The sequence below is a fragment of the Xenopus tropicalis genome, chromosome 9 (genome assembly GCF_000004195.4).
Source record: "Xenopus tropicalis strain Nigerian chromosome 9, UCB_Xtro_10.0, whole genome shotgun sequence".
NCBI lineage: Eukaryota > Metazoa > Chordata > Amphibia > Anura > Pipidae > Xenopus > Xenopus tropicalis.
The window spans coordinates 64,375,968-64,401,991 of record NC_030685.2 but is presented as its reverse complement, the minus strand read 5'-3'; the positions used below and the strand labels follow the sequence as shown (position 1 = coordinate 64,401,991).

At 36.4% G+C, this 26,024-nt stretch overlaps 1 protein-coding gene across 5 annotated transcripts in view; it reads left to right on the top strand.

Moving 5' to 3' along the window:
* Window positions 1-26,024, top strand: part of atf2 (activating transcription factor 2) — a 54,954-nt gene that overhangs the window by 16,207 nt on the left and 12,723 nt on the right. For 3 of the 5 annotated variants that reach the window (XM_018097560.2, XM_018097558.2, XM_018097559.2), the window contains 5 exons: window positions 1,766-1,880; window positions 5,077-5,163; window positions 6,080-6,172; window positions 12,754-12,906; window positions 14,895-15,101. In XM_018097560.2, the coding sequence (XP_017953049.2) occupies window positions 1,766-1,880; window positions 5,077-5,163; window positions 6,080-6,172; window positions 12,754-12,906; window positions 14,895-15,101 (655 nt within the window). Of the gene's footprint in view, window positions 1-1,765; window positions 1,881-5,076; window positions 5,164-6,079; window positions 6,173-12,753; window positions 12,907-14,894; window positions 15,102-22,453; window positions 23,446-26,024 lie in introns of those variants that run through there. The other 2 variants (XM_018097563.2, XM_004917735.4) reach the window with 2 other exon arrangements.

Genomic DNA, 26,024 nt, shown 5'->3' with positions numbered 1-26,024 from the left:
TACAAACTATCCAAAACACCTTTAACTCTCTGGTACCCAGCAGATTTTACGATAATGGTTTGTAACCAAAGTCAGGCCGTGTCCTTTAGTGTGCAGCATTTGATTTAGGTCAGTGGTTGCCAGCTAAGAATGCATGGGGCCCTTTCAAAATTGCAGAGCCTTGGGAATCACTAGTTACTAATTGTTTTTTGTTTTGTTTTGTTTTTTTTTATAGCCAATGGCCCTACAGGCAGATTTGAATAAAATAACTTAACTGAAGGATAAAACTAAATAGGCATACTTGCAAGATGTCAGTAGCAGGCTAGAGAAATTATGCCTTTTGCTTAGAGGAGGATAACCTATGATAGCAATCTGAACTACAAGCTGGGAAACCTCTATAAATGAAAGGAAAGAATGGTATGAGCTAACTAACAAATCATATAACATTGCTTTTATAACATCCTTTGTTAAATTAGACACTTTCCTTAGTGCTTCCCCTGCAAAACAAGTTCTCAAACAGGCTGTGTGATTTTGCCAAAAGAGACTTTATTAGATAGCTAATTTGGTTGGTAAAGTTGAGCTTTTCCAGAATTATTGTGACATGCATATACACACATAAGCAACATTTATACTACTTATCATACATTTTCAAGGCACCTAGGGCAACAAAATTATATGGGCAGGGGTGATTGGGGTATATCAGCTGGACCAACCCCCCAAGAGGGAGAGCCCCAGGATACAGATCACTGGTGCATATGTGTGTCAGATATACATCACCCCCAGGCAACATGCATGTGATAACTGCTGGGCATGTGATAACTGCTGGGCATGTGATAACTGCTGGGCATGGATAAGACAGGCCATGCTGGTGGAACCCTGGAAGTAAGTTTGGATTTAATAAAGATTGTATGTCAGCCAAGCAACTCATAGAAAGTGGCATAGCTGTCCTGCTTCTTAATACAAAAATAAAAACCTTTAATTTAACCTTCCCCTTAATAAACAGAGCATTTTGGGTGTGAAAAAAGTTTAAAATTCATAACAAAGTGACTGCTCACAGAACTAATTACATTGACTGTGACTGTTTTCATTGACTGTGTTCATGGAAATATGCAAAAATTAATTCTACAAGTCTGTAATTTGTAGGCATGCCTATCATGTATAGCGCACTGAAGTGTGTAACTTAAAAATACTTGCACTTGTTTGCTGTAAAGGGAAAGTATACATTCTCATGGAGAAAAATAAGCTATGGAACAGTTCCTCAGCCAAATTTTGACATATATTTAATTTAACTGTTATTCTGCTTATATATAAAAAAAAAAATTTCTCCATGAAAAGCTGGTAAGATGCCATACTGCAAGTAAATGAGCTCTGTATTTCTGCTGCAGTAACGTCTGAGTTATGCCCTTGCCCTGTAGAGCTTACAATCTAAGTTGACACGTCACCCAGAAATGGCAGGCATGTAGTTTAACTCTAAACTAAGAGCTCTAACACATTTCTGTTTTGGGCATACGCTTTTAATGTTCTAAAATAAACATTCAACAGTACAATAATTTGATATCTTTGATATTTCCTAATGGGTTGCAGTCCAAGGCTCCTGATTGTATTGTAAAAATAGGCTTTCTATGTCCTGGCTGAAACCTAATAATTACCAATGTTGCCAATGTTCCAAGACATAGATCAGTGTTTAAAAGGATAACGTACATTTGATCACTGATTTTGGATGTGCAAAGTCTGTGGTTGCCTTGTTTTTAAGGTTAGCATCCCTGCTTTTTTTTTCTATCCTCAGACCAGTTCCAGCTCCTTTTCCTCTATTGTTACATCTTCCTAATGGACAAACCATGCCTGTTGCTATTCCTGCCTCAATCACAAATTCCAATGTACACATACCTGCTTCAGTCCCAGTAAGTTTGTATGTGTGTGAATACTCCATATTCCTAGTAATGTTATTGTGCTGATCCACCAGTCTTTGCTGTGTGCTGTTTCTTTTCCCTTGTTCATCACACACTAACATTGACCTTTTTTATCCAATTCTTTTATTTTTCCTAAGAGACAATATCTGATTATTTATATTTTTAAGGAAATGTCTTTGTTTTAATTTTAATATGTGAATGCATCAATCTATAGGCATCTTAAGTAAAAATGTGTATTTAACTTAAGGAAAAGCTATTTCTTACAACATTAGTGCTTTTTGTATGTTGTGATAAAGCTGTGCAAAGTGCTATAGTTTTTGGGATGGGGGCAGTTTGTCTTAGTTTTGACAAATGCAGCATGGTAAAGTATAGTCATGTTTTTTTATTTTGGTTTACAACTTTGTTGTACTTAAATCGGGGTCCAGGCCTAAATCCAGCCCTATTTAATTCATTATATTTCAGTTTCTCGAGTCTAAACTTTAATGCCGGCCCATGTAGGCTTCATTGAAATTCCCATGCACAACATTAATGCAATAGTGGCTGGTTTTGGGTTCCCTTAAGAACCTGGCACTCCAAGTGGTTGAAATACTCCCGTGTGCCTTTAGACTAAATGGTTGTGCTGCTGGAGTAGATCACAACAAAATGTTAATTGAAGCTGCGCAAACAAAACAACTGGACTAAATATATTAATTTTAATATTCTCATCTCTTGTGAAAGATAATACATATATAAATGAAGATTGAAAATAATAGTACAGGTATGGGATCTGTTATCTGGAAATGTGTTACCCAGCAAGCTCAAAAATATGGTACAGGTATGGGACCTGTTATCCAGAATGCTCAGGACCTGGGATTTTTCGGATAAGGGATCTTTCTGTAATTTGGATCTCTATAACTTGTCTGCTAAAAACCATTTAAATATTGAATAAACCCAATAGGATTGTTTTGTCTCCAATAAGGGGTCATTACATCTTAGTTGGGATCAAGTATAGATATGGGACCTGTTATCCAGAATGTTTGGGACCTGGGGGGTTCCGGATAAGGGATCTTTCCGTAATTTGGATCTCAATAACTTAAGTCTGCTAAAAATCATTTAAATATTGAATTAACCCACTAGGATTGTTATGCCTCCAATAAGGATAAATTATATCTTAGTTGGGATCAAGTACAAGGCACTGTTTTATTATTACAGAGAAAAAGGAAATCATTTTTAAAAATTAGACTCCATTATAAGCAAATAATTCTATGGGAGATGGCCTTTCTGTTATTCGGAACTTTCTGGATAATGGCATTCCGGATAAGGGATCCCATACCTGTACAATGTTCTGTTTTGTAATTACAAAGAAATGGGAAATCATTTTTAAAACTTAGAATTATTTGCTTATAATGGAGTCTATGGGAGACGGGCTGTCTGTAATTCTGAACTTTCTGGATAACGGGTTTCTGGATAAGGGATCTCATACCTGTACTGCCACTTCTTACAGAGTCCTATTTGAACAAATTGTTCATAGTTTGTGACTGATTTCCCTTTTTTTCTTTAATAATAAAACAGTGTCTTGTACATGGGATGCTCCATAAATCCACGTTGATGGAAAAACCTCTCCTGTTGGTGTTTTTTATGGTTAAATATGTATTAGTAGCATTAAGGTATGTTGCTAAACATTACTGTAAGATCCCTCACACTAGTAACTGTGAAAGGAGAAAGCAAATCTATAGTTAGGGACCAGCTTAGTAAAGGTTGGGTTTTTTTTGTTGCAGAAAAACATCATTTTTTTTTTTTGCTATTTATTATGTGTAAAAACGGCAACAAATCTAAAAGTAAAAATACGTCATCTAAAAGCTGTTGAGGTCAAAGGGAGCTGTCCTAGACAAATTGAAACAGTCTTTCTTTGCTTTGGGGTTTTTTACTCTTTATATGTGCAACAAAATGAAAAATTTGTGTTTTTCACATTTTTTCCACTTTTTTTTGTTCATGGTTTTTAAAAAAGGCTGTATTAATGAATTCATTGGCATTTGTGGTTTTAGAGAAAATGAGTTTGTTCATGGTTTTAAGAACCTCAAAAACCATGAAAATTAGAATGTTGATAGATGATGGGACTCTGCATATATACTCATTTAACTGTGTCCCAGAAAGTCAACCTTAACTTCACATACCTATCAGGGTTATCTACAATTTACCCAGTTTGCTGGGATACAGAACTTGAGTTTAGCATGTAATTAATGCATACTTGGGCCCACAACATGAGAACCTAGCCTTAGGCGTCAGGGAGTGGCCAGTTACCAGCGGTGGGAAAAGCCGACTAGTTAACAACACAGTGGAGAATTCTAACACAGTATTTTGCAGATAGCTGTAGGCACAATTCTACTTTTATTCTGCTGTGCTTACTCCTATAAGAGCATATTACAGTACTAGTTAGTGTAGCTATGTGATAGGGAAAGGTATAGTACAGTACAGTATGTTTAAATTACAAAAAGGAAACTCACTCCCTCTTCTGGCTGCTGGAGGAATTGCATCTTTATGAATAAGGCTTTCCTAAAGGCCATTGCATTTTAATCCAATTGTTTTTTTTTTTGGGTCTGAGTATTTTATAAGATACACAGTATCTTATTCATCTGAATTTATATATACACGTTGTAGTCTGCTTGGCTGATGTGTGAGGCCTGACTGGATTTGGGACTGTTTAGATATTTGCTGCTATCATATACCTATATATAAGAAAACATGCATAAAAGAAATCTCACTCATGCTACATTGAGAAGTTATTTCTATTACAATATATTTAATCAGATATAAACATTTATGTGGTGTTTACCTTAGCAATGATCCCATGTTTTTGACAGATCTGAACATGATGTTATATTTCCCTGCAACAGTATTTTGCTCAATTATTTGTGCATTGCCCCACAGCAATGACAGTTAACTATGGCGATGTAATGTAAATCACCTGTGTGAATGATCCCATTCTGCATGCAGTGTGAATGTCACTTTCATGGCATAGTCACTTTGCAGTCACCAAGCAGATCACCAGCGTGTCATGTGTATATATTTGCAGCAGTGCAATACATTTCCTAGGGATCCTTTTATTTTGCTTTTTGTTTACACGCATAGATACATGCAGTGCATGCTGTTCTCTTAAACTCTTACCATTCTGCACAGTTTTATGAAACAAGTTCTGTTTTATTCACAGCTCGTTAGACCCGTCACCGTGGTGCCTACTATTCCAGGGATCCCAGGGCCTGCTTCCCCACAACCTGTCCAGTCAGAGGCAAAACTGGTAAGTATACTCTTCTTGGAATAGTACTTGAATGCGGGCAAATCAAGGCTTTGCTTCATGCTTTATGACAGGAAGTAAGCCTAAAACAAAACACTGAAGTCCTAGACACTGAATATTTGTATTGCCATAGGCAAATTGTATGGTGACAACAAGTTCCCATGGGTATGATGTACTGTTAGTAACACTAGTCTTGGCATTCTAGTACTCATGTACTATTGAGTGGCGTAAGAGGCGGCGATATCATGAAATAGGCACTTGTGTTCTATAAGCATGAGACACTAAAAACTGCATGATAGACAATGGGGCCTTAAATACCAATGTATTGAATCATGAATAGCCGCCCTAAACTCACAAATCACCATCTGCTTATGGTTTTTTGTCAGAAGAAATAATGGGAAATTATTGATTTCAGAGGGCCAGTTTTTTTACAATTAGGAGTTATTCCTACAAACAGACATAGCGGTTTGAGTTGGCCAGTGAGGGCCAATTAGACAGTGGTAACATTGTCTGAAATGTGCACAGACTATTCATTCCAATTTAATTCTGCTTACCTTTAAATGTTTAATAAAACATCTAGGCATAGAGTATTACATTTATGGAGCTTTGCTTATGTGCATATTTCTACTTACTAATCTAGAGCAACTATATTATAACTATATTTATAAATCTAGAGCAACTATATTATTCCTTATTACAGCAACCCCCTGATTATCATTCATAAACTTTAGCGGCTGACGGTAGAATGCTTGCTAAGCTTCACCAAGCAGTTACGTTTTAGTGCGTCGCCTCTTCAATAGAGGAGTACCCTTAATTTAATCTTAAATGGCTACTTTGGAAGCTAATATTTAACCACGTGTGGTCACTTATAATCTTGAAGATTTATATGCAGGAGTTCAACTAATCCTACTATTGGCAGCAGCCTTCTTCATATTCATATTTACAGAAACGCAAGAATACGTGTCACGTGTCAAAAAAAAGTGAGCGGAATTGTCTTAAAGGAGAAAGAAAGGTACAGTCATTGGGAGGGGGGGTGGCAAAATGTTAGGCACCCCTGTTGAATGTAACCACCTGCTTGATACCCCTGGGCCAACAGGTAGCATTTGGCACCCACCAATGATCGCACCTTTTTTCCTTCTTTAAATTTCATTTTGTATGCTATATATATATATATATATATATATATATATATATATAGAAACAACAACAATATATATTTATCCAAAGGATAACATGTTATTAACTAGGCCCTTGTTTACACAAAATAAATATAAAGCCAAATATTTAATGTCCTCTGGCCAGATGGCCGGGTCTCTCCTTAGTGGTGTAATGGGCTGAAAACAAAGTGACCAAGCAGAAAAGGTGCAGGAAAAAATCACCTGTGCAGATCAATAATGTAAAGCCAATATCCACATATTTATTTATACAGTTATGGGAATTGTTATCCGGAATGCGTGGGGTCTGGGGTTTTCTGGATAAGGGATCATTTTGTAGTTTGGATCTCCATACCTTTAGTCTCCTAAAAATAATGTAAACATTAAATAAACTCAACAGGATTGCTTTGCCTCGAGCAGGGTTTAATTATAGCTTAATTAAGATCATGTACAAGGTACTGTATTACTATTACAGAGAAAAAAGGAAATAGTTTTTTAAATTATTTGATTAAAATGGAGTATATGGGAGATGGTCTTCTTGTGATTCCGAACTTTTTGGATAACAGGTTTCTGGATAACAGATCTTATGCCTGTACAATTAATCAAATACATTTATGTTAATTGTCTTATTATGAATAAGTTGTGACTGTTCTGCAAGAGTAGCAAGTTTACAAATACAAGGTAACCTTGTAATGCAATGAAGCAGGTAGGGTACTGGCAAAAGCACAAAAAGCAGGCTGTTAATGTAAATGGGGATTGCTGGGTAAATTCTATTTAAAATGAAAAAAATAGATAATGCATTTACATTACATTTATTTAACAGCTTGGTATGTTCTTTAGCATACAGCCTGGTGGTCAGTTAGAAGGTTAACGGTTGGACACCTCTGTACTTTATTTCATTACATTTAATTGAGTAAAAGCCACACCAGATTATTTAAGTTAATTGATATTCTGTACAACACTTTGCAACCATGACAGCCCCAGAGTGCCACGTCAGTATTGGCATGCCTGAATCTAAATGATCTTGTATGCTGCAGTTCTCTCATACAAATATGCACACTTAGTCATATATATATATATATATATACACGCAATGACTGGAGTGTTCTAGTTAAACTAACGGAAAGCGATAAAAGGGGGAGCGCAATGAAGAGAACATTAAATAAAATTCTGCCCCGTGGGTTTCACCATGTACAGACTTTTTGTGACAAACTGTGAATTATCTTTCTGCCTAGTGAGAAGCCAGTAGGTTTCTGCAGGAGACTTCTATTGAGAGCTGACAGAGGGCAGCTTGGCAAGCGTTCAGAAAGCTCTATTAACTTGGTTAAGCCCGGCATGGAACCTTGTGTTCAGCAGAATTCTTCTGACCTGCCTCTCTGCATGCCAAGCTCATCAGCAAACACCTAATGAGCCCCCCTCTAAACAGACCCAATCCCAACCTACTTCAGTTGCATATGTTCTCTGGGGGAGGAGAGACAAGATTTCATGAGGACTGATGATGCTGCAAAGACCACAATAATGATAATTAACTTGCTGAATTTAGAAGATTATGCTGTTAATTAGTTGCAAAATAAAGATAAGTAATAGAGCAGCAGATGGTCGGATAACACCCAGGAGAAGGAGGGTTATTACTCTGATGAGCCTTCGTGGCAGATATGAAATATGAATCTGACTTTTTCGTAAGTTGTTCCTAGAGAATATTACCTTGTTTCCGTGAGCTCATGATGGAGCGACCTATCCCAACCAAATTTTGACAGATGTGAGAGGGTTTTGTTTTCAAGGGTATGCAATGCACAAGCTACACATTTGATACAAAAAAAAAGTTTTTGCCAAGTTTGAGTTAAAAATTAAAAGGCATTGTTACGATTCTGTCAAGGAAAAAAAAAAAAATCTCTCTTCTGAATATTTATTATTCAGTTCTCCCTCTCTGGAACAGTTGTTATACATTGCTACCTCTATATACATCCTACATGTTACATGACTCCCAGCTGCTATTGCAAATATAATGATAGTTGGTTTATTATACATGTGCACTCCTTAGTGCTTATTTCCTAAGCTTTTGCACCACTTTGACCACTGCATGGGGCACTTTAAATGAGGCCTTATATGTGGGAAGTAAGAGGGGATGTTGCAATAAATGGGGGGACAGGCCAGAGTACTGTTACAGTTAGCAACAATTCTCTTCTAAATATCTCTTGCGTTATGCCATAAAGTTGCCTACTGATTGTCTCTTTAGGTCAGGAACCCCAATAATTTTTAGCATCTATTTTATGAAACTGACCACTTTTTATGTCAACTTTTGTTCACATTTTGCCATGCAGCTTTAAATGAATTATGTTTTAAAGGACAATGAAAGGTTAATATAAACTAAAAGTAAGTCTAAAGGCATTCTTTTTAAGTACTTACTGCATATCTAAATTTTCAGATCCCTGCTTGCTTCTCTGAGATGTGGTGCTGGCAGCCTACAGCAGTGTGAAGACTACAGTGACATCACTGAAATCTCTCTGTCCTTCCTGTAGGCTGCCAGCGGCAGCCTTCCTATTCTCTGAACATGTGTGTAACTTGATCCTGTCTCCTGTTCTGAGCTACACATGCCCACCAGCCAATCAGAAGCGGATCTGTCAGAGGGGAGGGGGGGAGGGAATGAAACACATGTGCAGTATGAAGCAAGGAGGGAAAGGAGGGGAGAATACCTTTTTAGAGATGGCTGCCTGTTCTAGAAAATGTGAAGTAAGTGTGACTGAGTAAATATTTGATTAGGTGAGCCAAAAGTGTGGTGTTTTTAACTAAACAATAAGAGGACTATTGGGCAGTATGCTTTTTAAATTTTGACTTGCATTCTCCTTTAATGTGTTGTGGTCTAGTTTGCCTTTGCCTGTTTCTTGCTATGACTTATAGAATTATCATTAATGTATTTATTAGGCTCCAGTGCTGTATATTAGGTGTAAGAATGAAAGTGTATAAATGTAATTACAGTATAATGCACTGTTGCCCTGCACTGGTACAACTGGTACATTTGCTTTAGAAACATAACTATAGTTTAGTAAACAAAGCTGCTGTGTAGCTATGGCAGGGGTCCCCAAACTTTCTTAATTGTGAGCCACAGTCAAATGTAAAAAGACTTGGGGAGCAACATGAGCATCATTAAAGTTCATGGAGGTGCCAAATAAGGGCTACGATTGGCTATTGGGTAGCCTCTATGCACACTATCAGCTTACAGGAGGCTTTATTTGGTAGTAGATCTTGTTTTTATTCAACCAAAACTTGCCACCAAGTCAGGAATTTAAAAATAGCTGGTTTGGGGACACTGAGAGCAACATCCCAGGGGGTTGGTGAGCAACATGTTGCTTACGAGCCACTGGTTGGGGATCACTGAGCTATGGGGAGGGAGAAAAGGCTGTATAACCTGTGCCTTTTTCCAGCATGAATAGCTGCCTCCATGGCTACACAGCAGCTTTTTTATATAACTATGTTAGTGTTTCTGTAGCAAACATGCACATTTTACCAGTACAGGGCAACAGTGCATTGTATTATAATTACTAAACACTTTTATTTTTTGGTGTTACTGTTCCCTTAAACATACAGTATATATGCGTATATGTTTTTTGGAGTGTGAGTGGAAACCCATGCAGAAGCAGGGAAAGATTCAGATACAGATTCCTTGCTTTTGTCCCAGACTTGGAGTTGAACTCAGGACCTAGCACTTGAAGGCAGAAGCACTAACCACTGACCCATCATGCTGCCCCCTTGCCCTTAGCACAAGATTAGTTATTAAACACTGATACGGAACATAGCTGAGGTTGGGATAACAAGCACGCCTAGCACTACCAGGTGCCTTTTACATGTCAAGTAAATCTACATACACTTACTTAAGCTAATGGCTTAGCATTCATTAAGCTACTGGGGCTCATTTTCTAACGGTGAGTCAGAAAGGCACTGTTGGCAGCTGCCAGATAAACACCTTTAAACAAATTAAGGGACTCGGGAAAGTTCCAGCTTGTTATATTATTTTTAGCTAAAAAGAAACGAGGCAAGAAGTCATACCGTACAGCTAGAAAGTTGCACTTTTAATTTCTATTGTAAGGCAAGAACATAGACGGCACTATATGTCAGTTAATGTCCATATAACTTGTCAGCATTTTTAAATAGTAAATTATTTTATTCACTGTTAACATAACTAAGACTATTGTATTCCTGTTAAGCTTGATCCAATGTACAACAATTGATTCAAGGACAGTCCCAAATGTCCGACTCTCAATCCAGATTTCTGTCTGTCTGACTTTGTCCAGTTCACGGTAAAGCGGCCCTGAATATGCATTGAATGCTAATATGCATTTCTCTTGGGGCATATCTAATGAGTTTTGTAGAGTGAACACAACAGAACCATGCCTGGCTGAGTTAATATTGGATTATATAGCGCTGTCTGGTCAACCCCTAATTGGCATTGTAAGGGAGCGTCAGGAAGAAAATATGAACTGAAACCTTTCTGTTTTGCAAATACAACACATAACATGAACTTAATGACCATTTGCAAGATTAATGTTTTCTTCCTAACTCAAAAAAATAAAAACCCTGCATGTCAGCTCATAAAAATAATGAGCAAAAGGTTGCAGATAACTGCTTAACCCCCAGACTGTAGCTCTCCAGTCCGAGCAGTCCTGCAATTACAGGTGAACCTTTGCACGATTACACTTAATGGAGATGCACACTATCTTTTAGCATTACATACATTTTCTGCATTGAAGAATTGTATCTAAATGTGATATTGATGTGATAAAAATGTCTACATGCAACATCACTGCATCATAGATCTACTTTAAAGGATATCACAGTTTAAAAAGAGTGGTATAAAAACCTATAACAATTATGGGTCTTTGATAGTGACCTACTGTAAGGGACCTAGAGCAGATTTTGCTAGTATGCCACTGAGCCACAAAGGGGTAAAAGAGAAAAGGCAAATATATTTTTGAAAACCTTTTTAAATTGTAAAAATTTGCATGCAAAACTCTGCAAGTAAAAGACGCTAAGTTTTATAAAGGTCAGTGGGAACTGTCTCCAAACATTTCAAGCAAATTTATTTTATTTTTTCCAGTTTATCGAAATTTTCAGCCTCATTAAAAATAAACAGAACACTGTTTGCATCTTTTTTCCACGACAACCCTATTCTGGCTTTTTCCTTAAATTTGCTAGTTCTTGAAAAGAAAAAAAAAATGCATATAACTCAGCATAGGTTTTGCTGGCTAAACCATACCCCCTATATTTATTGGTTAATAATATCTTTTTTACTGAAACTAAGGAGGTAACCCCGATTATGATTTGTGGATCTGTTTTCAGAATTTTTGGTACCTTTGGTCTTCTGGATCTTTCTGTAGTTTGGATCTATACTTAGTCTACTAAAAAGTCATTTAAACATTAAATACACCTAGTAGGATTGATTTGCATTCAGTAAGCATTCCAACAACAAGGAAAACATGTTAAGATTTTCTTAGTAGTATTATAGTTTTTCACTTCTGGGCTTTAAAAGATTTTACATTATTTATATCAGTCCCTGCCCCTGTGGAGCTTACGGTTCTGGGTCCCTATCACATTTACACCCTTTTCAGGTGATTTAATCAGGAGCAAATTAACCTGCTGGTATTTTATTGGAGTGTGAAAGGAAACTGTGTTGGTTTTCTGCCATTACATCAGACACAGGAAAGATATACAAACTCCTTGCATGTAGTGTCCTGGCTGGAATTTAACCTACAACCCCTGCACTGCAAGGTAGCAGTGATTGTTCTACCAAAATTGTGGCTATTATTTTTTGTTGTTAATGCTGTAGATCCACGTGGAAGTAAAACAATGTGAGGCTGATATATTGATAACCATTAACGGAATTCAGTTTTTATTCAGATTAGTAGAAAGTGCTTGTGTGGGCGTAGGATTACATTACAATCTAGCTAACAAAGGGGAAGCAAAGTGCATGCTGTAAAGATTGTTTGCTTGGATAGGTTTTCACTCATTACCACATTTTACAAGTTTATATTATTGGCCCATGTATGTGGCCCTCACACAGGCTAACCCAACCAATATCTTGCCACAAATTTGGGAAGATGTCGATAGGGCATGTCTAAAAATCCCATCAGGACAAGGAGTGCATTGGCTCGTCCTGACGGCCTGTTCTTTAAGTGTGATCCGATCCCAAGCTGGGCATATCGGGGACAACCTTGCCAAAAAAGCAGATCTTTCAATGCATGCCCAGCTTTAGAGAGCCTTAAAGCCCCTACTGCACTTCTAGAGATGGATAAAAGAATTTTCCCTGCATTCCAATCAGATATTGATCCAGTAATAGTTGGAAGTAATAAACAGGCTGGTGTTTTCTATACCATGTATCTTTGTTTACCAGGAAATATTTTAGATGCTGAATTTATATTCTTCTATTGTTTTCTCTTTTAATCAGAGACTAAAAGCTGCATTGACTCAACAGCAGAATCCTCAGGTAACAAATGGCGATGCAACAAAGGGACAAGGCAGCGGAACTGCAAAGAGTCAGCCAGAGGAAGCTCAGCCTCATTCACTGCAGCAGCCTGCAACATCCACTACAGAAACACCGGTATGCAGTGCTGCATTTGTTCTTACTGACTTAGTAAAAAGTTCAACCCTATACCTAAAAATAGATATGGATACATAGCCAGTGATGGATACCAGTTTCACAAGGTCTAACTGGAAACCAGGAGGTGCTAGCAAAATTGTAGGTTAGGTCATCTCTCTGTTGGTGTTTTTCCACCAGCAGGGGAACAGCCAAAACTCCACTCCCCATTGACTTAAATGAAAAGACCTGTCTTTTAGGAGATTTAGACCAAAAATGCTTAGCTGCACATTTGAATGCCAAAAGCTGCCTGTATCTCCTGTGTCAGGCAATTTCCATTATGAAGGTAAACTGATATGTGGCTAAATACATGGGCAGAAAAACTGCCTCATCTGGCAGTAGCCAAATTGTAAGAAATCCATAAAGATTAGAGAATAAGTATATACTATTACAGGTATGGGATCTGTTATACACAAACCCGGTATCCAGAAAGCTTCCAATAACAGGAAGGCCATCTCCCATAGACTCCATTTTAAGCAAATAATTGTAATTTAAAAAAAATATATATTTCCTTTTTCTCTGTAATCATAAAACAGTACCTTGTACTTGATCCCAACTGAAACCCCAGGTCCCGAGCATTCAGGATAACGATTCCCATACCTGTATAACACTTAGCTTCAACATAAGCAAGAAGATGCTCAGAAATCAGCAGCCCAACATATTTTTAGCTTTTTTTAATCTGAAAAAGGCTTATTAATTAGACTTATACTGAAAAACCTTATTAAACCTAAACATTGGTGTTGGGCTTCTTCTCTCATGTGAAGATTAATATTATACTTATATTCAACAAAAAGCCATGTTAATTTGAAAATGTTCTCAGTATTTAAGTAGAGCTATAGTTTTTACATTTATATACAGATTTCTTTTTTTATTATTTTTTCGTTTTATTCATTTTACCCTACTACTGGCCATACACATGAAGGGCCACATTCCATTGTTCTGTTTTGTTTGTTGTAAATGAACCTGAGATGGGACCCTCTTCACTTTTTCTGCTGTTGCACTAGCCAACATGATGCATCAGCAGACAGAGTTTTTAGTTTGAACAGATAATGTGCAATACAACATTATGCTTGATCAAAGCCACCTTCCAAGCTGACATATATGCCCAAACACTTAGGTGGAAAATAATTATTTTCTGTTTAAAATTGAAACTAGATATTATTTAATGGAGTGGGCAAAAACGTCCGACATTACTAGCAAGTTTTTATCTCCCTGTCAGCTCAGACAAGTCATTTTCTTATCCTAATCGATTTCAAATGTCAGCAATGTAAGAATAACCGTACCCTGCGCTAAATGCCACGTTAAGTCTTCCCTGTGAATTCCTCTTAACCCTTTTTATCAGCAGTCTGTTGTCACAGGCAAAAGTCCTATAATTATAATTCCCAAAAATACACTTCTAAATGAAGGCTGTTAATATAAGGGCAGCCTAGGATCTTTATATGAGAACATTGTAGCTACCATTGTACAGCTTGGCCTCTCTGCCATGTTTTTTTGCATGGGAATAAAACTTGAAATTGCAATATACAGACATTGTGAAAGTATCCAGGGTATCATTATGTCTGTACAAATGCCTATTTTAAGTATTCCAGTGGATTCCTTAATTTATCATATTGCTGAAAGATGCCTTGTTATAGGGACTTTTCCTGTGTAAATCATTTTTGGAAAGTATATTTGGTTGCTGTGGGAATAAATAGAGCAGAATTGGCTCTCGTATTGAATTTTCAGTAAATGTGGGTGCTGCCATACACTTTACCACTGAAAACAAAGGTGTGCTAAAGTTTGTTTCCATAATGATGTTAAAAAGTAAAGCAGGTTAAAACATTATTGGTTGAAAATCAACAGTGTATTAATGTCCTTGCGTGACTTAAGAAACACCTCTAATCTTGAAGAGGTGGACTCAAATTTTTTTTTTTTAAACTAAACACCAACTGCCTTGTCCTTGTTTGTTGCAGGCATCTCCTGTTCCCCCCGCTCCACAAACTCAAAGCACAGGGGGGCGCCGGAGAAAAGCAGCAAGCGATGACCCAGATGAGAAAAGGAGGAAGTTTTTAGAACGGAACCGCGCAGCTGCTTCCAGGTGCCGGCAGAAGAGAAAAGTTTGGGTGCAGTCTCTAGAGAAGAAAGCCGAGGACCTCAGTTCTTTCAATGTGCAGCTACAGGTACATTTACTTTGGCCATAAAAGTAGAATTTTAACAGAGAAAGAGTGTGTTCTCTTCTATTTATTTGTATAGGGCCTTCTGTAGGTGACTTTTAAATGTTTATTATTTTTAATAGCATGTATAAAACACACAATAATGTAGATATTAAATATGTTTTCCGTGGTGTTTGTTTCTCTTAGAGAATATACACTTTTTATTTTTTTTTAGGCTGAGATTTAATTAGAATTTTAATTGCACAATTATTTTGCTAACCAGGTTGGCCTAAACCCTGGCTGTTTACCAATACAATGTGCACTTTTTTTTTTTTTTTTTTTGCTGGATTTTGAATTAACCAGTCAACTTTACCTTACAGGGTTAAGCAAACATGCATGTTTACAAATATGTGTAGAATCTAGCATTAAGCACAGCAGTTGTCCCTATTAGATAAAATAACCATATTCACAGCAGCCTTTAAATATATTGTGGAAACAGCCAGACAGCAATGTCCGTGATTGCAGCGAATGAGTCGTTTCAGTGGCGGCCCAGATATTCTGCATTCTTCTGTCTTTTTCAGAACTTTTGTATTTTTGTGGTTAGGGGATCGTTAGACAGAAACAACCTATAAACAGATGCATCTTGTTTCAAGGCATTGCCAACAAAGAAATAACAGTTACAAATATATACACAAGTAAATTCACTTTATATAATTTGTTGCCTTAGTTTGTAGTAATTAAAATGTGATGGTTTATTATGTTCGTTACAAGAAGCATACAATAGTCTTGTGAGCACGCAGCCATAATGCCCCAAAGGGAGGCATTCAAGCTCCTGTGAAAACAATCTTGCACCCATCTCTGTTTATTTACCTGCAATGCAAACAAGGAAACTGGATTTCAATTTTTTTTTTTTTATGCAGATGGATTTTTTTTTTATAGATCAGCATTCTGTCAATTGAAAGATAGCTAAGAAAAAATATGTAATTAAACAGTTGCAGTTGGCAAAAAATTTATTTATTTATTTTTTTTATAAAATCAACATTTCTGCTAGTGGTGCCCAAGTTTATTTTAAAAAAAACAAAAACAAACAAAAAAGCTTTTTTTCTAGTGAAATATTCATTGCTTAAAAATGTTTATTTGTTTTAAAGTTATTTGTAATTGCAGTTGCTTTTAACAGAAGGATTCTATTTTCTTACAAAAACCATTTGTAGGTAGAAGACCCCTTAAACTCCACAGATATCTTGATGCAATACAGTACAGGTATGGAGTCCCTTATCCTGAGACCTCTTATCCAAAAAGCTCCGAATTACGGGAAGGCCATCTCCCACAGACTCCATTTAAATAAAATAATTACAATTTTCAAAACATTCTCTTTTTCTCTCTTTTTCTTATAATAATAAAACAGTATCTTATGCTTGATCCCAACTAAGATAAAATGAATCCTTATTGAAAGCAAAACAATCCTATTGGGTTTATTTATTTTTTTTTTATATAGTAAACTTAAGTGATGGCGATACAAATTACAGAACGGTCCCTTATCCAGAAAACCCCAGGTCCGGAGCATTCTGGATGAGAGGTCCCATACCTGTACAATATGTTTTAAAGGATATACTGTTCATCACTTGAAACACCAATGGTCTTGATTGCATCTGATTTGTGAAATAAATAGCAGAACATGGAGGTCAATTTTAACCCTTTAAGTACTGCTTCTCTTTAATTTTGCTGCACCACATATTGCCAGTAACTGACTAGCAAGTCACACATTTAACATTAACACACAATCTAGAATCTTTAGCACTGGCACTATTGCATGTTTATTCTGGTGCTTCAACTGATCAGGGAACAAAGTGGGAGCCTCGGCATTGCAACAGTTTTGTGTTAATTAATTGCCTGAGAAATCACCAGGTTTTTGGTCAGAGTTATGAAATAAAACAAGTAAAGAACATCTCCCAGTGCTCCCATATGAAAAGGATTCACAAGTGGGATTTGCTCAGCAGAGCGTGATATTAAAAAAGAATATTATAAGCAGTATTTTTATTAGGATGCACTAGCAAAGGGTTTGTCATTCTCATGGCTAAGTGGCCACTGGCAGATGGCTGCTCTATATTCTATACATTTAGTACACCCTAGTCATTTCTATTGTTGTAATTTCTTATATACCGTGGAAACGGCATTTTAAAATAGATAAAATGCCGATGATTTTTTCTAGTCACTCTGATAAACATGGGCATGCACTGAAGCTCTAATGTAAATATATATTAACATAGCATTATTGCTTTGTTAGTGTTGTCTGTCCAATAAATACTATTATACTGTGTTGTATAAAGTGTTTATAGCCAAGTCACCAGCCTTACGGTCTCATTTTTATGACTAGAGATGAGAAAGTCTCTTTGTTTATTAGAATGAGAATATGTAGGCTGTTCATGAGATTATAAGGTTCCCATTACAGTATAGGGTACAAAAAATATGGAATACCGCATATTTATTTAAAAAAAATAGAATCCTAGGACATCACAGATTATGCAGAATAAAGAAATCTACGTTGTAGATCGATTGAATAGATACAGTGTGAAGCGAAGGCTATATTCTATACACACAACAGACAAATCCCTATGGTGCTTGGTTGAGGGGTTTGCAAAGTTTGTTTGAGGGTAAAGAGAAATCGCTCTTTCTATGCATACATACGAACCTTATAAACCCATCAGTGCCAAAAAAAAAAAAAAAGGAACTTTGAACCCCAGCAACAAGAAAATAAACCTAAAAGCTATCTTATTGTTCTTCGTTAAGCGCAGTTTATTGTGCCATTTGGCTCTGACTTCTTACAGCCTTTCATTTGACCAATGTGTAGAAGATTAGGGAAAAATACTATCCGTGCAGATAAACTCTAGACAGACATCACTGCGCCAATCACTTACGCCTTGGGAGACTACCAAATTCAAGGAAACACAGGACTTTTTTTTTTTTTTTTTTTATTAATTTTAAACCTGTGGTTTTGAGGCATAGAAAACCTTAAGGAGAGAAACAGACAAGCTGGTGCCAATAAAAAAATTCTAGCACAATATGGAAATCGTGTAAAAGCCATATGGCTACTTAAGAGCTCTATTAGTATTAACGCTTTCATTTCTGCTGATGGATGCTCGTGTTTATTGTTTGTTTTTTGTATTCATTCGTGTAGGAATGTAATTTGCACCTTCCTTTGCTTCCAGGAATGATAAGCAAAAGCACTGAACCAGAAAGGTCTAAAATCCTTAAAATAAAAAATAGTTAATACGAACAGCAAGACCTAAAAATGGTCCTATAAATGCATGGTGGAACGGCAAGCTCCCAACTCACCTACATGAACGTAGCAAAGCCTCCTTTTGAATGAGGCACAATGTTCTTTATACTCTGGAAGTGCACTCCATATTATTGAAATATAAGGCCACCAAATATGGGCTTAACCCCAATTGTAAAAATAAAAGGATATGATAAGACTCAGTGACATTCCATTTAAAAGCATTAGGCTGAAGGCAGAGTGTTTTTATACAGGTCATATACTTCTAATATCTTGATATTTTTCAACAGGAGTAACATCATTTATTATAATACACAAGTTTCAGTGAATCATGTGACAAAAATGACACCACTAAACACTGATTATCAATGATGAAATTGCTGAGCACCGTTAAGAATATCATTTACAGGTTATTCCCTGCTCTTATATATTATAAAGATAACCATGTGCTTCGATAAAGGTCAGGGGACTCTGAGGTTACTTCTAATAAAACTCATATTTAACAACAGAGGTTACTTTATTATAATATGCAAATTTAAGTTTAGACAAATGTCATCACTCAGCACCGAATATAACTGATGACATCACTAAGCACCATTTATAAGGATGTTGATAACTTATAAGGCTATGTTTCACAGATGCTTAGCATACCTGAGCTAATCTCTATGTCATGGTCAGACCTATTCAATCAGTAGTTTGTGTGACATGCACTGGGATGCCACACATGACATTGCCTTAAGAGTAGAAGGTAGGTAAACATCAAGCCAAACATACCAATTAATAGTTTAGATGCTAAATCAAAACTACAGGTATGGGACCTGTTATCCAGAATAGTGGGGATCTGGAGCTTTAGTTTGTCTACTAAAAAATCATCAGGACCGTTTTAAAACTCATAATAAATTATACTTTAGTTTTTGCTCAGGTTCAAGTTACTGTTATATTATTACAAAATAAAGGAGATCATTTTTAAAAATTAGATGACCTTCCGGTTTTTCAGAGCTTTCTGGATAATGGATCCAGTACCTATACTTTTTATATATTTTTTATATATATATATATATATATATATATTTTATATATTTTTATTTTTTACACATATAAACTTATGACAGACTGCATTAGGTGAATCAGTCTTGTCTCTGATATGGAGGTAAATCTTTGGATATACTTTATCAACATATAAATAGTGTTAACCCTCTGTTCATATCTCCTCATTTTGACTTCACATACAACAATTCTGCCCCATGTTAAAGCCAGAAAATATTGTGTTATGTTGTATTAGAAGTCACCTCAGTCTGCTCTGACCTGTGTAAAAGCACCTGGTCTGCAAACTCATGCCTTTATGTTGGCAAAGAACATCCAATATTGCTATACGTAACATCAGAGGGTTCACTATTCCTTATATAATATACAAGTATCTACAGTATAATGGAAATAACCAGTCAAATGTATTTTGCTGTTTGTGATGTCAGACAGTGACAAATATAATATATTCATCCCATGTGTTTTAACAACATGAATCACAGCCCCTTAATATGACTGGCTAAGCAACCCTCGCACCACCCTTGCCCTAGATATAATAATACTTTAAAACAGATGCTAACACACATTTGATGGCGTTGTGCTGTTTTGGTGCTTGTATACACTAACAGCACATTATTTATGCTTAAATTCTAATTAGCAACTAATGCGGTGTCATAAAGTCTGAAAAATTGGAGTATGAAATGTGTGTCATGTCAGTGACCAGTGGTATCCTCTCTTTAACAATGATAGGTATGGGATCTCTTATTTGGAAACCCCTTACCCAGAGAGTTCTGATTTTCTAAAAGGGCCCATTTTAAGCAAATAATTCAGCTTTTTTAAAAGGATTTCCATTTTCTCTGTAATAATAAAACCGTAGCTTGTACTTGATAAGGACTAAGTTGTATGGATCCATATTTGTGGCAAAACAATCCTATTGGGTTTATTTAATGTTTAAATGATTTTAAGAAAACTTATAGAAAAAGGAATGGTTAAAATTAAGAAAGCAGAAAGGTTTATGTAAATACAGCCATAAACAGTTACAGAAAAGATGCACTGAGTCATCTATCAAAGGAAACACAGGATTTATTTTCTTCTTATGTGTATATATGTTCTTGTTATCAGAGTTACTTTTCTTAGAAGAATCCTTCAGGGCACAGCTCAATTTGCTCCTCTCTCCCTCTTCCACCTCTGCTCTCTCCCCCTCCCCTTTTTTCTGTAATGTGAGCTGGCAGAGCGGAGACCAAGCTAAAAAGGCAGCTGCTATCTTAAACAAACAGAAGGAGCTCCAATGGCTATTTACTCGGGTATGGTAAAGCATTCTGCAGAATAAATATAGTGTTCTAGCTTGCATTATTGTGACTAATCTGTTGGCAATAAAATGCCAAAATGCTTTTCCTCTTTCCTGCCCTGCCTTCTCTAAGGTATCATGATACAGATTACAGAAAGATTGCTTATCCAAAAAAACCCATGTTGCAAGCATTCCTGATAATAGATCCTACACCTGCAGGAGTTAAAGTATGGTTAAGTGAGGTGTATACTGACTTTTACTTGTTTGAAGAAATTTAGGGGCAAAACATTTGATTCTGAAAAACAGCTTGGTATTTAAAGTAAAGAGCTTCAGTTGGCATTTAATAAAAACAAAAACTCTCATGGGTCTACTGTATATGGGTTTTCCTATGGATTAGAGTGATACTGATTGCTAATTTAGGACACTGTATACACATTTAAATATACTATCATAAGTACTTGTACTTGGCTTGGAACATCCCAATTCCAGTTTTCATTTGAAGATAAATTTGGCAAGTATGGGTAGTTTTACATTAAAATATTAAGGGATGGGATGTATTATCTGGAAACCCTTTATCCAGAAAGCTCCAAATTATGGGAATGCCATCTCCCATAGACTTCATTTGAATCAAATAATTCAGATTTTTAAAGATGGTATTCTTTTAATCTCTCTAGTAGTAAAACAGTACCTTCTACTTGATCTAAACTAAGATATAATTAAAGGAGAAGGCATTTTGGCATTTTACTGCCAATAGATTAGCAACATTTGTGCCGCCGAGAATGCTATGTTAAGCTTTACCATACCTGAGTAAACAGCCCTAGAAGCTCCCTCAGATTTAAGATAGCAGCTGCCATTTTAGCTTTGGATTCGTAGCTTCCTGCTGCAGTTCTAGCCATTGGTAGCTCAGATCACACATTCTGATGGGAGGGGGGAGCAGGTGAAGGGAGAGAAGAGAGGACTGCGCAGACTCTGGTCCAGGGAATGAAGGATTTTTCTGAAAGAGGAAGTCCGATACAAAAGTACACTTGTACACAAAAGAAGACAAGAAATCCTGTGTTTCTTTTGATAGAGAACTCAGTGCAGCGTTTCTGTAAGTGCTTATGGCTGTATTCACATAGACCTTTCTGATAAAGCTTACTTAGTATTTACCTTGACTTCTCCTTTAATCCTTATCTGAGGGTTTATTTAACATTAAAATGTTTGTTTTTGTTCTCTTTTTAAGTAGATTTAAGGTATTAAGGCAGTGATCACCAACCAGTGGCTCGGGGGCAACATGTTGCTCACCAACCCCTTGGATGTTGCTCTCAGTGCAACCAAAGCAGGGAGTTATTTTTGAATTCCTGACTTGATGGCAAGTTTTGTTTGAATAAAAACAATATTTACTACCAAATAAAGCCCCTTGTAAGCTGATAGTGTGCATAGAGGCTGCCTAATAGCCAATCTTAGCCCTTATTTTTCACCTCCTTGAACTTTTATGGAAGGTTGGGGATCCCTGTATTATGGTATGGAGGTACAAATTACAGAAAAGCACCTTATCCAGAAAACACCAAGTTGTGCACATTATGAATAACAGGTCCCATGCTTGTAATATGATTGCAAAAATTGGTGTAAAATTCTGGATACCTGCAAGGAACACATACTGTGTTTGTATTATGCTTCCACATATTAAAGGGCTTTTATCTTAAAATTACATTCTTAATATGGTTTAGTCTGCAGATGTCTAAGATCATTTGCATTTGTTCCTCACTTTTAATTTTTTTTATTTAATTTTTTTAACAATGTTTTGTTCTGCAGCCATCGGGTTTGTATACCAAACTGCTACCTGGTTGCTAGGGGGTTAATTACAAAAGTGGAATCAAAGTGGAAGATGAACAGTAGAAGATCTGAAAAGTAAAACAGCAATAAAGAAGATTAACAATAAGACTGAAACTTCACATTTAGTTGTTTGGTAGGTCACATATTTCCAGCTGCAGGCTGAAAAGAGACAAAATAGGAAGCCTGTGAATTCATGCATAGTGAATGACAACAAACACAACCAGTGACAACATTCTGTAAGTGCAAGGATGTGTTCAATACATCAGAGCTGATCCCGTAAGATGCTAGCAGCAGTCAACCAGCTTAGGCTTTTGTGAGGTTTTAGGGGCATAAGGGAGATAATGAGAATTCACTTAGGACAGTGGTGCCCAGAGCATTTCACAACCTGTGGGAATTCAAGCTGCCCCTGGCAACAAACTGCCCAAAATTAGCATCTAATACAGTAACGTTATAATCACAGCATCCTAATCAGTTGATGTGTATAATGTGCAAAGAATTCAATAGCTTATAGTAGTATAAGTCTAATATTAATGCACCAGAAGGTATTTTTAGGCATTTTGTTGTCATCAGGATTGCAATTACAGGCAAGAAACCACTTGTGCCATTGCCCTTATACAGTATACTGCCCAATACTTATTTTCAACATAGCAGAGATAATAGATTTGTTGGGGTAGATGGTACATTCAGGAAGAGTGTAGTAGAGTAGTAGAGGATTTTCCTTCATCTGAATTTTGGGATATGGGACATATATATTTTATATTTGAATAACAGTACCTTGGTTAAATACAAGCTAAGGATTTATCTCCCTCCTACCACTCTCTGAAGGGTTAAAAATGGCCGTGTTGGCGGCGATTTGAGAAGAACAAAATTTCTTTCTGTCTGCCAACAGCAAAACCATTGGCTGTGAAGAACAAAATGACTTGCAAAGAAAATTGAATGTCAAAGAAATAATTAAACCGTTCTTTATGTGAGCACATTAATCAATCCCGCGTTTTCCTTAATAACTCTTCACTTGACGTGCTGGCAAAGCTGATCAGCATAGTGGGCAGTAATGACCCATGATTACTTTTACGTTGCATTTAATAGTAAAAGTAATAAGTTTGGAGATGTGCCTTTAGCATGGCAATTTAGCCCACAAACAGTTTCAGCAGCAGCCACATTTAGAGCTACAAGATCTTAAATCCCTTATTATACATTATTAGGATATTGACACTATTTTTTGTACAATAACAAACACTTAAAAAATGTGCTTAAAAAATATGCTTCTTACCAACAGCTAAAAATAAAACTGAAAGAGTGGATTTATAGTAAAGTACCATCTTAGATTGCCATGCTTATACTCTTTACTGTACTCATGTTCACACATTTACAATTTAAATTATTTGGCTAATGTCATACAGGGTAGCTTTACCACCACTGCCGTCATGCAGAAAATATGGTTAGTAACATGGTCAGGCTACATTTGATTGGAGTAGTATATTTACCATAGTAATAAATGGTAAATCAGTGTTTTGGTTTTAACAACCCTCTAGGGTTGCCCCCCTGCCAATATTTGACTGGCCCAGCCAGTAAATCACCAGCTTGGGCCAATGTAATTGCTGGTAAATTTGTAATGCCCTAGAAGTCCCCTACCTTCCTGACCCTTTCTGCTGCCGGATTCCCCCGCTTATGCCCTGCCCATTACCCCACCCCTGTGTGACATCACCTCCTGTTCCCCCACCCGAAGACTAGCATTTAATTTAAAAAAACATTTCATGGCAGCAGTCAAAATGGCCCAGGTGACATGACACTTCACAATGGCCAAGGGCAACAGTATGATCTTATTTTTTAGATTTCAATAATTCGATTTGGCATAACCCTAGCACTCTTTGTAGTTGACCATTATGTTTGGGAAAGTCAAATCTTTAAAGCTCTGCCCTCTTTGTTTATGCACACAGAACATTACATGACTAAAGGTTTCATTGCCTTTAGAAACCTTGTGGGTAAGCACTGATTTTTAGGGTTTTCATAAAGACTGGAAAATAAAAGATAACTTCTCTTCATAATATTCAGTTGCTCCTGGGAAGACATATAGACTATACCTTGAGTCTGCTAGAAATCATTTAATCATTAATTAAACCCAATAGGATTGTTTTGCCTCCAATAAGGATTCAGTATATCTTAGCTGAGAGCAAGTACAAGGTAATGTTTTATTATTATGTAGAAAAATGAAAAACTAGGATTATTTGAATAAAATGATGGCCTTCCCGTAAGTCAGAGCTTTCTGGATAACCAGTTTCCTGTACTTTTTTATTGCATATATATTAGATTCAATATGATACTGTATATAATTTACATACTGAGGTTTTTTTTTATAGATTTAACAACATCCTAGCTAATCTATACATTTCCAGTGTGTCCACCATTGCTCTAGAAAGTATATCTTTATCCTAAAAGGGATTCACTTATCCTAAATACCCTATTTCAAATATTGATTCCGAAATATAGAACAGATATGGGATGCCTTATCCAGAATCCAGTTATCCAAGAAGCTCCAAATTATGGGAAGGCCATCTGCTATACAGCCTATTTTAAGCAAATAATTCTGATTTTTAAAAATGATTTCCCTTTTCTCTGTAATAATAAAAATGTAGCTTGTACTTGATGGTAACTAAGCTGCATCAATCCATATTGGTGGTTTGGGTTTATTGAACATGTAAATGATTTTAGCAGACTTAAGGTATGGTGATCCAAATGTCAGAAGGTTCCAATTTTGGATAACAGGTCCCATACCTGGGCTATTAAGTAAATTTTAAGTTAGAGGTGGAGGACAGGGGAGACTCTTCATCGAGGCTACTCGAAGCGCCCCTGCATGTACAGATTTAGCTTAGAACAGGTTTAGGATCCGTTATCCAGAAAGCTGCAAACTACAGAAAGGCCATCTCCTATAGACTCCATTTTAATCAAAGAATTTTAAAACATATTATGTTTTTCTTCTGTAATAATAAAACAGAACCTTGTACTTGATATCAACTATGGTATAATTAATCCTTCTTGGAAGCACAACAATCCTAATGGGTTTATTTAATGTTTATATGATTTTTTAGGAGAGGTATGGAAAGACTGAAAACCCCAGGTCCGAGCATTCTGGATAACAGGTCCTATACCTGTAATTTGTTTATTACATTGGTAGCACACATACAGTGACATAATATGCTAGTTTATGCCATATATTCATCTACTGTAGTTAGTAAATTAGTAGATAGAGATACTTCACAAAATTTAAAAAAAAAATCCAATTTGTGATGTTTATAAGAGGTACCACTAAATCCATTAAGCTGACATGTAAGAATATACAAATCTGTTAGGTATTACATTAGGGTTTGTGTATAATGGAAATAGAAGTATGGTTACCATTTGTTTAGATGTATTGATCATGCTAACTGCTTTGTACATCCTAGAGTAGCACAGAGGGCCAAACCCACCCTAAAATAAAGCAGATGTATTAAATGGGTTCTAAAGTCAAGAAACAAAAATACATTTAGGGATCTCCACACACAAATACATTCAA